The sequence below is a fragment of the Calidris pugnax genome, unplaced genomic scaffold (assembly GCF_001431845.1).
Source record: "Calidris pugnax isolate Ruff unplaced genomic scaffold, ASM143184v1 scaffold398, whole genome shotgun sequence".
Classification (NCBI taxonomy): Eukaryota; Metazoa; Chordata; class Aves; order Charadriiformes; family Scolopacidae; genus Calidris; species Calidris pugnax.
The window spans coordinates 1,674,852-1,693,106 of NW_015091280.1; the positions used below are offsets into that span (position 1 = coordinate 1,674,852).

General features: G+C 41.0%; 1 protein-coding gene across 1 annotated transcript in view; it reads left to right on the forward strand.

The window, feature by feature from the left end:
* The window catches only part of FARSB (phenylalanyl-tRNA synthetase beta subunit), a 39,259-nt gene extending 21,799 nt beyond the window's left edge, over positions 1 to 17,460 (forward strand). Inside the window, exons 16-17 of the mRNA XM_014960694.1 lie at positions 811 to 963; positions 16,777 to 17,460. Coding sequence (XP_014816180.1) covers positions 811 to 963; positions 16,777 to 16,928 — 305 coding nt within the window. The 3' untranslated portion in view covers positions 16,929 to 17,460. The remainder of the gene's footprint in view (positions 1 to 810; positions 964 to 16,776) is intronic.
* Positions 17,461 to 18,255: the final 795 nt, after the last annotated feature.

An 18,255-nucleotide genomic window follows, 5' to 3' on the forward strand; every position in this document is an offset into this window, starting at 1 on the left:
TCACAACCAGAGGTCCTGACCTGCTCCCCGTGAACACAGGTTGGCTGTGTGAAGAACATAATTCCCCCTGGCACGTACCAGATTCCACGTGCCTTTCTTTTGGGTAATTTCTGGAAAGAAACATGAAAGCCCTACGCATGCAACTACACCATACAGTGCTGCCCAACCTTAACTTGCAGACCAGACAGACTTGCTCTTTTTACTCATTCGTTCTTCATTCCTTCACTACTGAAAAAGTTCTTATTCCCTCTTTTCCCTAAAATATTGCAAGTATTTATAGATTAGAAGGATATTTTTTTTCTAAGGGAACACAATTGCTGTCAGTAAAAACATTTGCTCCCTATATCTCGTCATCATTAAGTGGAAGATGAGCTAGTTGTTATGTACTGGTAGTTTTTCTGCAGCTGAGTTCTAAAAATATTCAGTTTTTCCACCACCATCACGTTTCCTGATGCTTACTGAGTATTTGCATTTTGGTTATTCTGTTTTTAGTTTCTTTAACACTTAACTATAGGCTGGTTACCTGCCACTGTGTAGAAGATACTTGTATTTAACAATCCCAGTTTCTGCCCAAGCATAGGATATTTTAAATCTTTCTTTACAGTTCTGACTGTGAGAGTCCAGTGGGTTAAAGAAAGCCCATTATTTCCTCAGATTATGTGACAGGTGTGTCAGAGAAGCCATTTTACATCCTCATTTCTTCTTTCAGCCAGAAGAGCTTCATAGTCCAGCAGAAGAAAACTCATGCAAAAGACAAGGTTGAAAGTGTGATAAAGATTCCTAAATAACAATTCTTTCCTCCTTCTTCAGATGTAGGTGCAAGAAACTACAGGCATCTCTGTGCAGTTTATTACAACAAGAGCCCTGGGTTTGAGATTATCCATGGTTTGCTGGACAGGGTCATGCAGCTTCTTGAAGTACCACCAAATGAAAAGAGCGGCTACACGATCAAGGCAACTGAAGGTAAGGAAGGCAGGATTGCAGCATACAGCAGAGGTTGTTCTGGAGCTTAAATGCTCCCCTACAACTTGAGGTAGATTTTTGGTTGTTCTCAGCAGAAGGCACTAAGAATTACTATTATTTTATATATGCTATCAAACTGCCGTATAACTGAAAAGACATTTACTGATTGTAAGATGGGATTGCTGTCTTTCTGTGAGCTACTCCAAGTAGTTTTATATAGATTGCAAGTTGACAGCCTTTTTTGGAGACTTACAGTAAAGCGTATGCCATGAGCTTCATGGACTGTTTATAATTAATTAATCCACTGATTGCAAGGGTAGGTAGCAATTCACTGAATTGATGAATATGCCAGATACCCACTGTATTCTTTTTGGCTAACAGTGCCTGGAAAAGACAACTCCTTACACCTGATCTTTTAGTTTATAGCTTTATCTATAGCTTTTATTCATATGTCCCTTTTATTTATATGTTCATATGAAGATATATGCCTTATATATTTCTTATTCAAAGACCTGCTGTCTTTGAGACTGAACCTGCTGCTTAGACAAGTAGTTGTATAACAGCCCTCTTCCTTCTCTGTACAGGGTGAGCTGCACATGAATTAAAAATAACATCCTTAAGTGCAAAGCCTCCTCTGTGTATATGCCTGTGAGAGAGAAAGCAGCCAGGCTGACCCCATTACTTCATTGAGAGAGCGTGGGTTGATGCAGGGGAGCAAGCATCAGCAACTAATCTATTCTACTACCTAAAATAACAGCATAGTAAATAACGGTATAGAAAAGCAAGACTGCAGGGATAGTAGCTATGATTCTGCTTATACGTCATGCATTGGTGCTCAGAGATAGGAGACACCGACTCAGACTGACTCAGCTTGAAGAAGTGTCTCTGTTCTGCACGTACCAGAGCAAGCGGCACCGACAGAGAGTCCCTGACAGCCTGACCGAGCTTGCCTATTCATAGAACTTTAATGAAAAATTGCTATGTCTCCCAGTTTTGCAGTGTGGTGCCAAGATGCCAAACATAACGCTTCAACTAAGTGGTCTCCTAGCACTTTAATGCACATTTGTGTCATATTGATGCTTTTTTCCCCCTCCTGTTTTTTGACAAAGCAGTATTTTGCTCAGTATTATTTAGGCAAACTTTTGAGGGTTTATTAGAATATTGTTAATAGGATCCCCAGCTTGACCAGAGGAACATTTAAACAATTGTACTTCTTGTTCTAATTCTGCCAAGCACAGAGCAGGTATAGCAAAGCTTTTTGTTTGGAAGGGGGAGGTTAGAAGAGCCTGTAGGTACTCAGCTGTCATTGAAGTCAAACTGAACTGTTAGGTCCCTTTCCCTTGTTTTTGAATAGACATATCAAGGGTTTGCTTTAGTACTGGAAATATTTCCAAGTGTTTTATATTCTGTACTGTAGCATTTCAATGATGTATGGCTGGCTCTGAGAAACTGGAAAAAAAGAGATCTCAAAAAATAATCCTAATGCAGCAAAGAAGTTATTTCTAGATACTACTGGTGCTCAGTATTCCCAGTGCTGAGGGATTTGTAACGCCCATTCGAAAATCCCTGCATTCCCATGACATTACTCCACAACGCATTTAGTGTAAAGGATGGATTATGCCTTGTCATATGCAATATATTACGAGCAGTTTGTGGCTTTTGGCTACAGGCAAAAAAAAGAAATAAAAAAATTAGCGCATACTACTTTCTGTTTCACCAGCGATTCAGCAGCTCTCCTGGGATGGCATGTGGATTCCTTGCAGTTCTCCTGACATTGGAATTTAACCTTGGTACCAATGCAGATGGTAGATGCTCTAGTGCCACTGCAAATGCAGTGTCACTGCACCAACTTACTTAAAAGACCTTGACTGCAGGGATGGTTGGAAGTCAAATTAGTTAAGGGTATTTTGTTTGGGTTTTTTTTATTTTGGGGTGTTCTGTTTTTTTAGACTTGCTCCACAATCTGTCAATTAAGCATATGTGAGAGAGAAAGTGTCAGCAGATGATGCAGTCACGTCAATTGCTGAGTGAAACAAACAAACAAAAAAGATATCCTGTAACATCTTAAGAGACTGCACCATGCTGAAATAATTCAGAGGAACAGTGCAAGTTACTTCAGAAGTTTTAAATCAGGGCACTACACACAGCATGGACTTTAAGATGCATCTTTACAGAGCACAGTTTTTTTTATTGCCTGTGTGAAATTAAAATTTATACAGTGAGAAATGGGTTTATCCTATGACTCCAATTTAGAAAGGTCGTAGGTACTTTTTCTGTATGTGATCTTAAGCAAAACTTAAGACTAGTAAGCAACACAGTGTAAAGAGTTTAGTCCAGTTGCGGGGGGAGGGGGCTTATTCCTTGTGTAATTGATTCAAATAGTTCCAGTGATTGTTGAAAAACAATACAGGGGGGGAAAAAAAGAATAGATAGAGATGTATTGGGCACATATTTGTCTCTTTCCCAAATTCACTTTGAAAGATGAAATGCCAGTACCATAGTCCTGTTTGGTCCATATGTGCAAATCATGGTTATTTAAGCTCCTTCTGTTCTACCAACACCTAAGTGCCCTGTGATTTGACCTTAAGGTCAGAGCCTTTTTGCCTTTATAGCAACACCTGTGAAAAAAGTACAGATGCTAGAAAATATGGGTGAAATCATGATGTTCCCCTGGCCTTTGCACTATGCTTTGGTGTAATCTGAGCTAGGCAATAAACGGAGAAGAGCTGCCTAGAGCAGCCTTAAGGAAGAGATGGTGTGAATGACTGAATTCAAGGATTTCAACATACATTTGGCACTCAATGCTTTTCAGGTTCTTAAAGTTACTAATGGAACCATATTTTTCTTCTTCTTACCACTAAATATACAAAATTATAAAGTTTTAAAGATAAAACTCTGAAATCCTACCCATTGTTTTAAAATACACAGAATGGACTTTTTGAAATGTTAGTGAATCCTACAATTACTGGCCTAGAAAAACATTCTGTTTTTTCCTCTTTGTTTTATAGCATAGGCATCCTTAAATCAAACGTAGATTGAAAAGAGTACAATTATTGCATCCATCCTCAAATTTTTATGTGCTCCATAATAAAAAATTTTGCTTAAAATTCTTGAAGTTTTAGCCCGTTCCGTAACATTAATAAAATATAAAAATCAGTATGGATATCTATGATTAAGAGGTAAACAAGATAAAAATCAGACTTTTAAAGAATAAAAATATGGGTAGAAAGAGCCCACAAGTTTGGTCATATATTGTCAGTTAATTTAGTAAAATAATTTATTTTTTAGTTCACTCCACTAGTTTCAGTTCCCTTGAATTGAACACTAGAGGAATTGGAAGGTATTCTTAATTTCAAGTTTTAATCTCTGCAGGAATGGGCATGTCTTCTGCAACGCTTTGGTCATCTTGTGCTTCTAGATGACTGAAATGACTATTTATTTTCTTCCAGAACTCAGGACCATGGTCACAGGAGGTGATGTTAATTATGGGTTTTGGGTCCATAATAAAGTCTTACTTAGGCTAAAATGAATGAAACCAGCTTAGTAAATACTGGCAGTAGATTCTATATCATAGTCTTCAAAGGAGTGATGTGAGATGTGAGGTATAATTATCCTCGCTCACATTATAGCTCTTGGAGTGACTGTCCCTTGTTTAAGGAGCACCTTCTGAGTCTCTGCTTTGCAAATGTAAGTTAATTGGGCACCAACTGTTTGAAAAGGGAAAATAATAGTCATATTTTATGAAAATGAAGCAATTTGACAGGTTCATAGAAAGTGTTAACAGTAAATCTGTGCATTGATACTGCTTCACTGTCTGCCCCGCTGCCTTCCGTGACAAAAGTGATATTTGACGAAATTGCATTCATTCACATGAAAACAAACCCAGAATAGCGGAGCCTGTGACAGGAGATACTTTTTTGTACATTGTTGATTCTTATGAATTTCAGCTAACTCTTGGATTTATTTATTTATTTTTTTTAAAGTAAATGTTAGTGCCATTCATTCTTTTAAGGTAATCAACAGCTTATTAAAGCTGGGAAGTCATCCCCTTTGTGTTCAATATAAACATGTACTTAGCAGATGCATACTAAGTCTTGCTTCCTTCAGTAATTGACAGTTGTCTTTCAAGAAAACAAAAATAAAAGAAGAAATTGCACTCTCTTCTTTTCACTGCCCTTATTTAATTAAATGAAAGGTGTGGTCAAGTGTAGAAAATTTTAATTCCACAGTAAATCATAGTAATAGCTTCTCATTTAGTAAGGTTTAGCTGTGAAATTAGAGATGTAATAGTTATCTCCATAACTAAGAACATCAATAAACATTTGCTTTTATAATAATAATTGTACAACAAACCACAGTCTAAATCTTCTTTTAAAGTTAACCTCAATTCTCAAGACAGAAGGAGGGAAGTCTGGGACTAATTCTGAGTTGCATGTATAGAACTGAACCTCAGCACCTATATCTGATGGTCATTTTAGGTGGAGAGACTGTAACATACACAGATATTTAGTACCCATGTTGAATTTGGCATTATGCACACCTGTTATTTCAGTTGCCTGTCTTGGCAGCCATTGCATTGTTCACGGATGGCAATAATTGTGTGTTTACTCACAGATAACTAGAGGAAGTGTGCCAGTTTTACTGTGAAGCCTCCAAATATCATTTGTGACATACTAGAAGATATCAGTCAGTTCTTAATCCATTTAATTGGCAAAAATAGATACTTTATGGGTGCTATTGCATCCTTGTAATTTTATTTATCTACCAGACTTGTAATTTGAAAGATCAGATTTGACAACATTCCCTTTCAATAAAAACATATCAGCTGGTAATTGACTGCATTCTAGTCCTCTGAACTTCACACGTGCCAATTCCCAAATAGTTTTTTTCCCTCACCCAGGATCAGTCTAGATCATCCACCTTAGATCACTGACACCACATTAACATTTATCTAGTACTACAGAATTTCCAGTATTCTTACTATAGGTTAACAGCAGCTGGCAGGATATTTGCTTTGAGAATTGCACCACAGCTCTGGTGCCTAAGACTCCTAATATCTCAGAAATATCCTAGTCCTGGTGGATGTAACCAAACATATCCTTTTTTTTTTTTCAGTGGACTGGAAAACACCTTATTATATTCAAGAATACTCTTTTGTTTCCCAGATGAAAATAAGTATTTATTAAAAACGTACACATTGCTGTCTCACACAAGGGGTTCAATCAGTCCCTTTAGCAGGTGAAAGCATCTGTACCTACAATTTGTTTCCACTGTTCTTGAACATCCTCGTAATGCTGTCTTTATTGCTGCCAGACATTAATCTTTCCAAGTTTATTCTGTTTTCTTGATGAATTTTCAGCCACTTATTAATCACATTTTATGAAGTGCAACTTATTTCTCTCATTTTTGTCTGCAAGTGGCTTTTCTGATTTTTGGCCACTTTCACTTCAGCACTTAAATATGGATAGGGCTTAGCCAAAAGCCTTCACAGTTGTTGTTGTGAAACTAGTACTACTCGTTTATCAAATAAGTTGTGCTTGAAGATACTCCACTCCTATTTTTCTCTTTAGTTCCACCCGCCCCCACCATAGTCAGCTTAATGAATTAACAACACTAAGAGGTAAGGACAGGTTTGGGTTTTTTAAACTGATTTTAGTAGTTTTAAATGTATTACCCTAATTCTGCAAGTGGTTTCAAGAGTTCCAGCAGTGATCATTACAATGCCTTAATTATAAATCATTTTGCAAAATTACATGTTTGTCACTAGTTCTTGTGGCTTTCCCAGTATTGGTACTTTGAGATCTAATTAATTTCTAATTAATTTCTCATCCTTTTCTCTTGAGCAGTTTTCCCTCCAGCGTCAAGGGAGCTTAGAAGTCTAGTTCCTCACATAACTAACAACTCAAAATTAAATTAAATGATCTAATCAAATGGGTGTGGCTGCTCACTTAATGTCCCATTAATAGTCTTCTATCTGTAATTTTTATTTCCTTCCTGTAAATACAGGACTTTGGATTTATACAAACTAAATCCCTACAAATTTTGGCCACATTTATTTCTGTCTTAACGAGTATCTTTCCACACCGCTATTGATGTCTAAAATATGGTTGTAACTGTTTTAACACCCAAGGCACTGGAAAAGACAGGAACCAGACAAGCTGCTTATATTATTTAATTAGCCAAAGTAGGAGTCTCCAGTGTCTGGAGTTTCTCCAGATAAACCTGATTTATCAAAATTTGACAGCCCACTCTACCGTGGGACACCTCAGAGATTGCAAGTGACGCAGTTATGGCATCACTGAAACAGTTTGTGGCAAACCCCATAGTTTGTTTCTGGAAATAAGTCTCATTTCATTAGCTTTGTGTTGCAGAATTGATCTTCATACTGAAAAAAGAGGCTATCAGAACTGAGTTTGAGGGGGGCATTTTCCATTCCTATGGTCATTTCAGCTCCTCATCTGGAGGTTTTTGAATGTTCCTTCCCAATCTTTCAAACGTAATCTGTTCACGCAAACCTTAACACACCCCCCAGAAAAAAAAAGGTGTATCAGGTTGAGGAAAAGCACATTATTTTAGCACTGCACAGGATAAGAGGTTTGACAGGCTTAGACTTCTGTCTGTTAAACTTTCATTACCAAACTATGTTTGACATGCTTTTTTCCCCACATAAATTAAAAAGTTCAAGAAGAGAACAAAGAAAATATTTGTTTCTCAAATTTGGAATATTATTTCAGAAGAGAAACTCCTTTGAATTGTCTCATTTAGAAGTATGTTTCCTAGAGTATAATAGGAGGAAAAGAGTATAAGGGAGGAAATAAATAGTAACTGCAGAAATAATTCTGGGGAGGGGCATCAAGTCAGCTTGTGAAGAGACACAGTCTATCTGCTCTTATCTTCCTCTTTTTGCAGGTACTAACTATGTTAATTTCTTCTCCCTGACATTAAGTTCCTTTACTGAGAAGGCCTCTGAAGAGTTTAATTCTTTTTGTGTGTCTCCCCCCACCCAAGGCAACCATCTTTTTTAATCATACATTATAACAAGTCTAACATAAAAACCTTCCTCTCGTCAAGAGTTTTAAAGGCCTGGCACAGTTTGCATTATATAAAAGAGAATTAGGTCATTTCCATTTTTTTTTTTGTCTCTTTACATTTTGAAACAAAAAATTATTTCTTAATCATAAACTGTATTTCCAGTGTTGCAAAGTCTTTTCTAGACCAGAGCTGATTCATCCAAGCCAGCAGCAGAAATAGCAGCGCACCTCGGTGACGGGGGCAGCAATGGAAGGGGTGAGGGTCAGGGAGCAGGTCTGGCTCTCTGGGGAAGGGCTGCACTGGGCTGGTGCCACAGCTCCATCCTTGGGTTCTGCTTTCACCTCCTGCAGAGCTTGCTATGGCCAGAGGCCAACTAAGTGTCCGTATGCTTTCATTTCCACTCCAGTATTCATATTAATGCTAGCAATTGTGGTCATGTTGAATTTATAGCTCGTAGTTAAGCAGTTCTCTGATCTGGTTTGATTTTTGAACTGTGATATGGAGGCAGAGGGGCAGTGCTTCAAATTTAATCTTACATATATTTTCTAACATTTATCTACGCAGTAAAATTTTAAAGAGGAATTGGCAAGATTTCAGCTCAAGCTTTTGGATCAACGTGAATGCAGGATCCTAAGATTAGCATTGCTGTTGCCCAGGGTGGAGGAACTGACTTTGCCTTTTGTCTTTGATGGTGGCACCTGGGTTAGGAAACAGTAGATAGCAAAGAGATGCTGAGCTAGTGCAGAACCAACCCAGTACACCTGCTGGGCACAGACCCTCCTTGTTTGGGTCCAGAAGGCAGAACGTGCTATCCAGAATAGCCCTATTTGTTGCAGGCCCAGCATCAGTTCTGCTCCGGGGCTGGTTCCCACTCAGCCAGCTCAAGCCTTCCCATCCCTGGCCCCGCAACCACGTGCTTCACCCACAAGGTGCTGGTTTGCAACAGAAATCCTAGTTGCTAAAAACTAAGTGATTAACAGTTCCAGTGGCTGCTGAGACTCATCATTTAATTATGTATTATTCCATGCTAGTTTGTAAAGTGATTTTCTAAAAGGCATGAAATGTGGTCGCTGTGGAAGCATAACGTCAGGTGGCTGGTACTTATCTCAGCAAGTAGTGTCAGGTCATTGGGAGGGGAGAACGGCTTGGTCTAGGACATGAGGTGAATAAACAACATGCAAACCAAATATGACAGACTAAAGTAGACTTGCAGACTGACTCAGTGCTGGTCCTTGATATTCTCTAATGCTTGTATGAAAGCAGAGCCTAAAAGCTAAAATCTGCAGCCTTACTGTGCATACAGAGAGTACAGAAGAGCTGGAGAGGGACACTTTGTCAGGATGTGTAATGACAGGACAAGGAGCAATGGTTTTAAATTGGAAGAGAAGAGATTTAGATTAGATCTCAGGAAGAAATTTTTTACTCTGAGGGTGGTGAAACACTGGAACAGGTTGCCCAGGGAAGTTGTGGTTGCCCCATCCCTGGAGGTGTTCAAGGCCACGTTGGATGGGGCTTTGAGCAACCTGGTCTGGTGGGAGGTGTCCCTGCCCAGGGCAGGGGGCTTGGAACTCAATGATCTTTAAGGTCCCTTCCAACTCAAACCATTCTATGATTCTATGTTATACCCCCTACCATAAAGAATATAGTTTGTTTCCTAGTTTCTGACAGATGCTGATGTTTGCAAGGATGAATTATTCCTTTAGGTAGAGGTATACATTTCTTTCTCTTCTATGACTGTTTTAAGTTTTTTAATACTCAAAGCTTTGTTTTCTCTCAAGTGAAATAGCGAGACATCTTAAGAAATAAAAAAAAAAAGAGCTTTATTTGGTATTAGGAATTCTCCGGTTTTATAAATAGCTGTGACACAGTATCAGCTTAGGTTTGGGGCTTTTAGACAAGCCGAAGTATAGCATTTCAGATAAATCAGATAAAACTGGCCTAAAAGCAGAGATTAGCTGTGTAATGGGAACTCAACAGTGCAGCTAAACTCCAGTGTAGAATTGCTGTTTCTCACAACTGCCACACGTATACAAATTTCTTGAGCTTTATGCACAAATACTGATTTCTAGGAAAATACATGGAATTGCATAGATTTCTTTCTAGGTTTCCTACGTAAGTTTTTCTGTACACATTATTTAACCATCACCCTGGTACTCCAGCACTGAGTATGTGAAATCCTGTTACCTGGATCAGTGACCTAAAACATCTGCTTTCCTTAGCCTCAGCATCCACCCAAATATTACCTTCCTTTAGGAAAGGCAGGAACACAGTAATTTTACCCAAATAATCGTGTCTGACACTGCTGTAAGCATGAGAATAACGTGGGTGAATAAAGAGGAGCTCCAAACCTATTACAGTCTTGAACCACTTCCTGACATCCAGCATCACCAAACAGCCTCTGTTAAAGCTCCTGGGACTCTACAGCAAGAATGAAAAATAGATGTAGCCTAAAAGCCTGTGTTGGTCTCCATTCTCAAGGCAAGTGAAGGAAGGAGATTGCTAATTACACCAGTCCCCAGTTCATCACTGCAACACTCTTTAACACGACTAACGACAATTGACTCTGGACCCAAGCAGTACGAGGATTATTTCCACACTGCTTACAGTATACTTCAGTTTGTATTTGTAACACAGTGTCACTGATCACTAAGTACTCTTAAATGCAGAACAGAGTATATTCAGTTGGAGGGTTCTTATGAGATAGAAGAGTCAGTTTTTCCTCACGTCCTCCTTGAGATACACGTTAATAAAGATGCAGCCATTGACTCAGCTGTAACACGAGAAGATTAATTGACTGACCACTGCAAATTTGTGGATAATTTTCCATTTTCCCTAGCCTCATTGTCTGCACAAGGACTCTAATATTCAGTTCTATTTTTGGATATCCAGTGTACTGGGTAACTAATTGATTGTCCCTTTACCCTCTTTTGCTACCCCCAATACATGGAGGCTTTTGAAAAAACATAGGAAGAAATGAGAATGAGAGATGTCCTTTAGACAGAGGACATACTCATTCATATCATACAGATATTTCTTCTGTTATCTTTTCAAGTGTTAATTATTGGGAGGAAGGCAGGAATAAATCTGAGGCACTTGCCTTAACTTTCATTGTACTGATTTGCATTTCCTGATGTGTCATTACAGCTAGGTGTGATCTGGGGAGTGGAAGTTGTTATGGCACAGTTTTAGTCAGGAGTTAAAAATCAGGAAACTAAAGTTAATAAATATCCCACTGATCCCAAAGTACGTTTTTTCTGGAAATGAGAGTATATGGGGGAAGAACTGCTGACAACGTGCAACATAAGAGCAATTTGTCTCTTGGTATGTTCCAAAAATCACACAAGATTTTGAGATGTCTGTGATTTTAAAAACTGGCTGAAGGGATATCACCTCATGACAAGAGAGGATTGTGAGGTTGCCGTTGTTGTGGGAGCCTGACTGCACCATGTACACGGGCAAGAAAAAGGAGTTGCCTTTTAAAATACTGACTGGTCTGATGCTGCCCTGGAGCTCTGCATTGGAGCGTATCTGCTGAAAGAAGGCAGTAATCAAAAATGTGAAGAACCTGATCCTAAAGAGAAAAACAAGCAGTAGCCTCCTGGAGCAGAATTCCATCCAGTGTAGCACAGGTGAGTCAGGACGAGGTAGTGAAAGGGCAGCTGGAATGACTCAGGGGCTGGAGAGTTAAGATGAAAGACTTTCGGGGCCAGATGAGCTCTGCTCTGTTACCTTCTTAAGCTCCAGCTTCCGATGTTCCTTCAAATTATAGGAACAAACGAGTGGGTTTGAAGGCTTAGTGCAACTGTAGGCCTGTAATACTGCTTTAATCTATTTCTTTTTGAAAAGGAGGGAGAGTAAGGCAGAGAAAAGAAACTGTGCAAGGTGTTTGACAACAAAGAGTGCAGGGAACTCTGAGCTCTTTGAGGGTCAATTAGCCAGAAAATGTGCTAAAGACTACATGCTCTATTGGATTATTGGCCAAAGAATTACCCCAAAGCAATCAAAGTAGCCCTGTTGCCTGAATAGGGAGAGGCAATTACAGATTTTGAGGACATGCTACAGAAGCTTTAATTAAAGGTATTATTTCTACATCACTGAACATTGGAAATTAAATTCTTACTTGCAGCCCCAAGAAGTAGCTTTTGTCTTTTGCTTGCGTAGTATGTCAGCCTAAGACATGACTGGCTTTGGCATCTCTTCCTTAGGAACGCATATTGTGTTTCACCCCACCCCTTCTCGTAACTACCAATTATAATGTTGACATATTAAGAGATGGATTTCCACTGCTAGACCTTCTGGCTTCCTCTGGCATTGTATAAGTCTCTATCGGGAAGGACAATATGATCTCTGACCAGATTTCAAGGTGAAGTTTATGAAGTACTATTTGTGTCCAGAGCAGAAAGGATTAACTATATCAAGAGTGATAAATTTCTTATCCTTAAGGTGGACAGTATAGCAAATTGAAGTTTTTTTTAATTAACTCCAGCTGTCTAGGTACTCAATGGCACAACCAACCAGACTACAAGAGCAGCCTTTCAATATAATTGCCCCAGTGGCAAACACAGCCCCTTCCTAGCATTCTTAGTGGTGAGGGTGACTCCAGGTGCACTCTGGTGACTAATGAAAGCTCTCCTTAGGAAAACCATGCTCTTCACAACCACACAATTCCTGATGACATTACATACACAGATATGGCAACAAACACTATTGTCAACTTTTAACTCCTGCTCCAAAGTTGGAGATCACTACCACTTTTCTGCAAAGGTGCCCTTTAGACCCCTTTTGGCATCAAGACTTTGCTGAAGCTGAAGAGCACTGGGCTTTGTCTTACAGTGCTATTTAAAAAAAAAAAATCACAGTCTGTGCATTTCTTGCTGCTCTCCATACATGCAAGTAGCGTAAGTACATGTCTTTCACACAGCCTGGACTCTCATTCTGAAGTTTTACACTTTACTTGACTGACACAATAGCCCAGTCCACAACACAAGTTTTACTAGAAGCCTAGAACATCGCTACTATTTATTCAATAATACAAGAAGCACCAAGTAAAAAAAAAATATTTACCTTTGTTTCCTGATTATTTTGATGTATCCTCAGGGTTGCTGTCCTGCTCTGTGGGTTGGTCAGGTCATCCTGCAGCCTATGGCTTGTCCTCAGCATAAGTGAGGTTTCCTTCAGCTCTAGGCTCCTTTTCTAGTCATGGTTGGTCCCCCAGTCAAAGCGCTCCCCCCGGCTGCAAAATGCCACCTTCTCTTTTCACCCCTTTCTGCTCAGATTTTTACAAGTTTCTTCTGAGTTTTGCCTTTTTTTGTGTGTGCTTTTTTGTATGTGCTTCCCTTTCAATATCTGATTTTTTATATCTGAAATTTATATTTGCTCCAAATTCTGGTGCCCTGGCAGAGCTAGATGGACCAACAACACCCAGTCTCAGGCATCAACCAACTTTCTTCCCTTACCACGTACGTGGGCAATGGGAGAGTCGCTAAAATGAGGAAGACCATAGATCCCCCATCTGTGGGACATGGTCTGGAGGCCCCTTTGGCAGGCGGGAATATACTTTGAAGCATTCTGTAGTGCAGCCAGTTATCATAATAATAGTTTCATTATTAACCAGAGTTCATAAACTCTCTGTAAACCTGTTCCTCGGCTCATGTTTCTTTGGTGCAAGAGCCAAGCGTTAGCTGGACAGATGGGGACCCTAAAGCTCTGAACAGGTTCTTTGGGTTTTATTTGCTTATTGTCTGATGTCTCCAGTCGCAGAATAACCCTCTGCAAGTGCCTGCAAAGCACCAGGCACACCAGTGACTGCGCTGGGAAGTAACCAGCGTTCCAGGGTTGGCTTCACTGGAAATGGAGAGGTGATTTGAAGGGCCTGGTTCCTGCCCTTTGGGGAGCTAAGTGTTCCCCCTTGATATCAATTATATATTTACTTCTGCACTGCAAGGAAGTGCAGATTAAAATAAATAACATCATGGTCCAGCATCACTTGCTGCATGTGAGATGGAAAATGGGGTTGAATACATAATAGCATGGCCTGGAGCCCTGTATTTGGCGCCACGTTGAAGGTTTGGTTTCATGGTAAAGGCTTCAGCTGAATCAACAGCTTGTCCCACCCTCTTCCCCTCCCCAGGTGGAGAGACACCACCTCCCCTTTGACTCGGTTACAAAGCTGTGCTGTAAGCTCGTGGTAAGAAAGGATAAATTTTATCGGTGTTAAGATTCTAACTCACATAACACTTCTCTTTATGCTGTAATCATTAAGCCATTTCATAGTTTCCGATGTAATGTCATGAATTGCCATCCTTTTTCAGACCTTATCACAAGTGCGTATTATTTAGTTAAATGCAAGGGAACTTCTGCTGAAGTTCACCTTCTAGGGAAGATCAATAGTGGTGGATGTGAGGGGTGGGTGAGGCTTCAGGGCCCCTGCCTAACTTCTGACCAGGAGACCGACAGCTGGTGATGCCCGGGTAGCAGAGTGTTCCCAGTGCCTGGAAACATCACATTATTTCACACAATGGCAAGCAGCACGGATCTGGGAAACTGCCCTTGATAGATTGAGTGCAGTATTAATTTAGACCCCGTCCAGATGTCCAAAACAAGTTTAAAAACAGTTAAGTCTCATGATATAATTGGGTCTAGATGTGCGAGAAGATAAGGTAACTTTCCCAAGGTGACACACAAGGCAGCTCAGAAAAACAGACAAGTCAGACCCACAGCCTTTTAACTAACCATATTGTCAAAGCTCTTTTTTCCTATAATTTTATAGCGGGATACCGTGCCAACATTATTAACTTCTGCTTGGTTCTTGCTCTTGTGCCAGTGTGAGCTTACAGTCAAGTTTCTAAAAGAAGACCACTGTGTGCTGCTCACATCCGCGGTACAATACCAGCTTTATTCACAAATAGGGAGGCTTTTACCACTAACTACAAGGGTACTTTATTTTTAGGTTGTGTTTTCGCTCACAATCTGCAGAGTGATCTGCATTTGTTTCTTGTTTCGTGGAGTTTTATTTTAATACTTGTTTGGAATGGTGCAGCTTGGCGGTGGCAAGTGTCTGTTCGGCCGGAGGAGCCACGTGCCAGGAGCGCCCAGGGGCTGGACCATTTGGCTTTTGGACAGCCAGCATCAGCACTGGGCTTGCGCTTGTAGCCAAGACTGGAACTGGGTGATTCAAAAGAAACCAGTTCTGAATGGTTTTTAAAACAGCCTTTTCCATAACGTTGCTGTGATCATTTACTGCTGCCGTCACGTTGCACAAGGCAGCCAGAATCGAAGTACGCATTTAAGTTAATTTGTACTTTCAACAAGTTGGACAATAAAAAGACCTAATTGCTGTTCTTATTCTTGTAGCTGCAAGTTATGACTGCAAACCTCACCTTCTTAAATGAACTGTCTCCACTGAGGAGCTTACAAAGAATGTGTCTCTGGGCTTGACCACTAGTGATCAGTGTCATGAAAAAGTTCCTGAAGTTTGAGGTTAATTTGGCACTCTATTGCCTTTTTTAAATAGCAACTTGTGAACGCACTAAAATGTCCTGGGCTGATCCTGAACCTTAAATAGCATTTGGAGCAACCAGAAAATAAGCTGCCCTTGGGAACTTCTTGTGATCTTCAGCGGGATACAGAGGGTTAGCCGGGCCGAGCGCTGTGCCAGGAGCGGGACTGGAAGCAGCTCCTCAGGTGTTGCCTTCATACTGCCACAGAAGCAAGGAGAGCAGGGACATTTCTGCTCTGCACTGTGTGCAGCCTCACACACTCCCAGTAACCAGCTCTTCTTGGAGAAGATGCTTCCTTGGGTTTTAGGTTATTGATAAAATGATGCACAGCAAGGGGTGAGGGCCGGGGAGCCGACTGGTCCCCGATGCTGACCCTGCCAACTTGTTTAACTTCTGAGTGGGAATCCAGCCCTTCCCTCTCTGCAAGGGCAGTACCATTAAAATCACAGTGGAGGCAGCTTTCTACAGGAGGATCTGCAGGGTTCAGTGGCCTTGTTCCATCCTCTCCTCTTTCCTCCTTTGAGTTCACAGCACTGTCTGCAGTGCTACTCATCGGCAGTCCTGGGCACTGTGCCTTGCTTCCACACGCTTGGTGTGAAAGAGGTGGCTTCAGAAGGAGCAGCTTGCTGGTTTGGCGTGCTTTTCTCTTTTTGAAGAGCCATGAGGTCAAAATGCCACTTGCCCCAGGACAGAGACCCAAAAAATGCAAGTGTAGGTGCCTTAGACAAGCTTGGTGTAGCCACCACCACGCACAGATAACGTCCTTTGGGTTGTTGGTTGTTCCACAGTCTTACAGTGTGTATGAAACTGCTTAAAGGCTCTTCTCCAGATGAGGAATGTAGGTTGTTTCTAATTATGTGACACGTAATCAAGCGTGACATGCCTACTTACCCCTTAGATGACAGCAAGCTTTATTTCCTTAAATAGGGTAAGGTGGGAAACTTACAGGTGTTAAATAGCCTACAGCCTGCAAAAGTTCTTCATTTCCATATCCCTCTGACTTGGCTTATCTGCGCTAATTTCTGTTACAGCAGTAACTCAGTCAAAACAACTGGAGTGTGAAAAATGCCCACGCTTCGGGCTTCACATTTTATTTTTAACTCAAAGTGTTTCCTTGTTCCCTATCAATCACAACAACTGTTAATGCAAGAAAGTGAGAGCCCCTTCTTAGCATCGCAGCACAAAGAAGGGCTTAATACTGAGAGCTTTGTTCTCCATGATAAATGCCTATTGACTTCTTTGGCCCGGAGAAATATTGATTTTTCTCTCGCTTTCTTTACAGGCTCTGCTTTCTTTCCTGGTCGCTGTGCTGAGATCTTTGCCAAAGGTCAAAGCATTGGGAAACTTGGAGTCCTACACCCCGATGTTATCACCAAGTTTGAGCTCACCATGCCATGCTCTGCCCTGGAGATCAATATTGAGCCCTTCGTATGAAGACAGGACTTTCATCCTCCTACAACCATCCGCTGTCACATGCAGCACCCTCAGCTCTTTTGTCTTTCTCTGCAGGGTACATCCGCTTGGGCTTTTCTATTCCAATAAACTAGAAAAACAGCTCCTGGCTCCCTGGGTAAATATGTTCCTTACAGTGCAGTTTGGCTGGCTTCTGTAGGGTCAGAGTGCGGCAGCTCGGACTAGAGCCTGCCCTCAGTATTTTTAAAGGGCTGAGGGGGAAGAAAGAAGTTGGGTAAAAGCCCAGCGTTTTACAAGAGAAATGTAATGGCAGAGCACATGATTAGTTTTCAAAATCAGAAATGTTCCACAGACACAGCTTCATACTGTAACTGATTATGGCTGCATAACAGGAATCTCATTCTTTTCTTATTGCATGAAATAAGATAATTGATTAGAGCAAATGTTGAGTGAATGTGAGCAGAACTAAGGAGTTGAGCTTTTATTCTGTACGGTTGTCATGTGCTCATCGATGGCTGGGGGAGGAAAATAAACTTCTTTCATGAAAACCAGAGCTATTTTGTAAGCAAGATGTGTGTAATATCTGCTTCCCTACTCCAGACATAACTGTTGATCCTTTATCATTCTAAATTCAGAAAGGGGAGGGGGTGGAATTAAATTTTTTCATGGTCGCTGTAAGCTTAGTGGTTTTTGAAGCTCCAAACCAAATTGAGGAAATGCATTTCAGAGCATATGCCAGTGGTCTTTTGCATGAGGAGCTGAAAAATATCAAAGTCTTTGTCCGACTGAGGCTGGCATATTTGTCTGCAGAAGTTAGTGTGGTCCTTGCACTCGCTTGGCTCCACCAGTGGCTTTCTGGACCCCAGCTGCACAGCAAGGACCACGGGGCTCTCAGATAGTTTTTATTTCTCTTGCAGCCTTGCCCCTGACAATCCATGAAAGCCTCTCACGGGTCAGGCTTTTCCTCGAGGGGATTCCAGGCAGCGGTTGTGCTGCAGCCTGGCACCTTGTGCCTCTGCTCTTGCAAACGGAGAACCTCCATCCCAGCTGGCAATGCCCAAGACATCCTCCTGGTGTAGCGTCACCGAGTGGGTGGCCAGCTCAGTCTCAGCACTTAAGCAAGCTCTTCACTGGATTGCTAATGAAGCTGGCTCTCCCTCATTTGCAACACTACAGCAATCACTGATGTTGCCTGCTAACCGTAGTGAGTATTTTGCATTAGGCCAATAACGCTTGTTCCGTTGCAAGAGCCAGATAGTCCTGGATCCCAGGAGGGGACCCTCCAAGGGTGGACACCTGGGTGGTGCCGGAGAAGGGTGTCAGAGCTGGAGAAGAGAGATGTGCGATG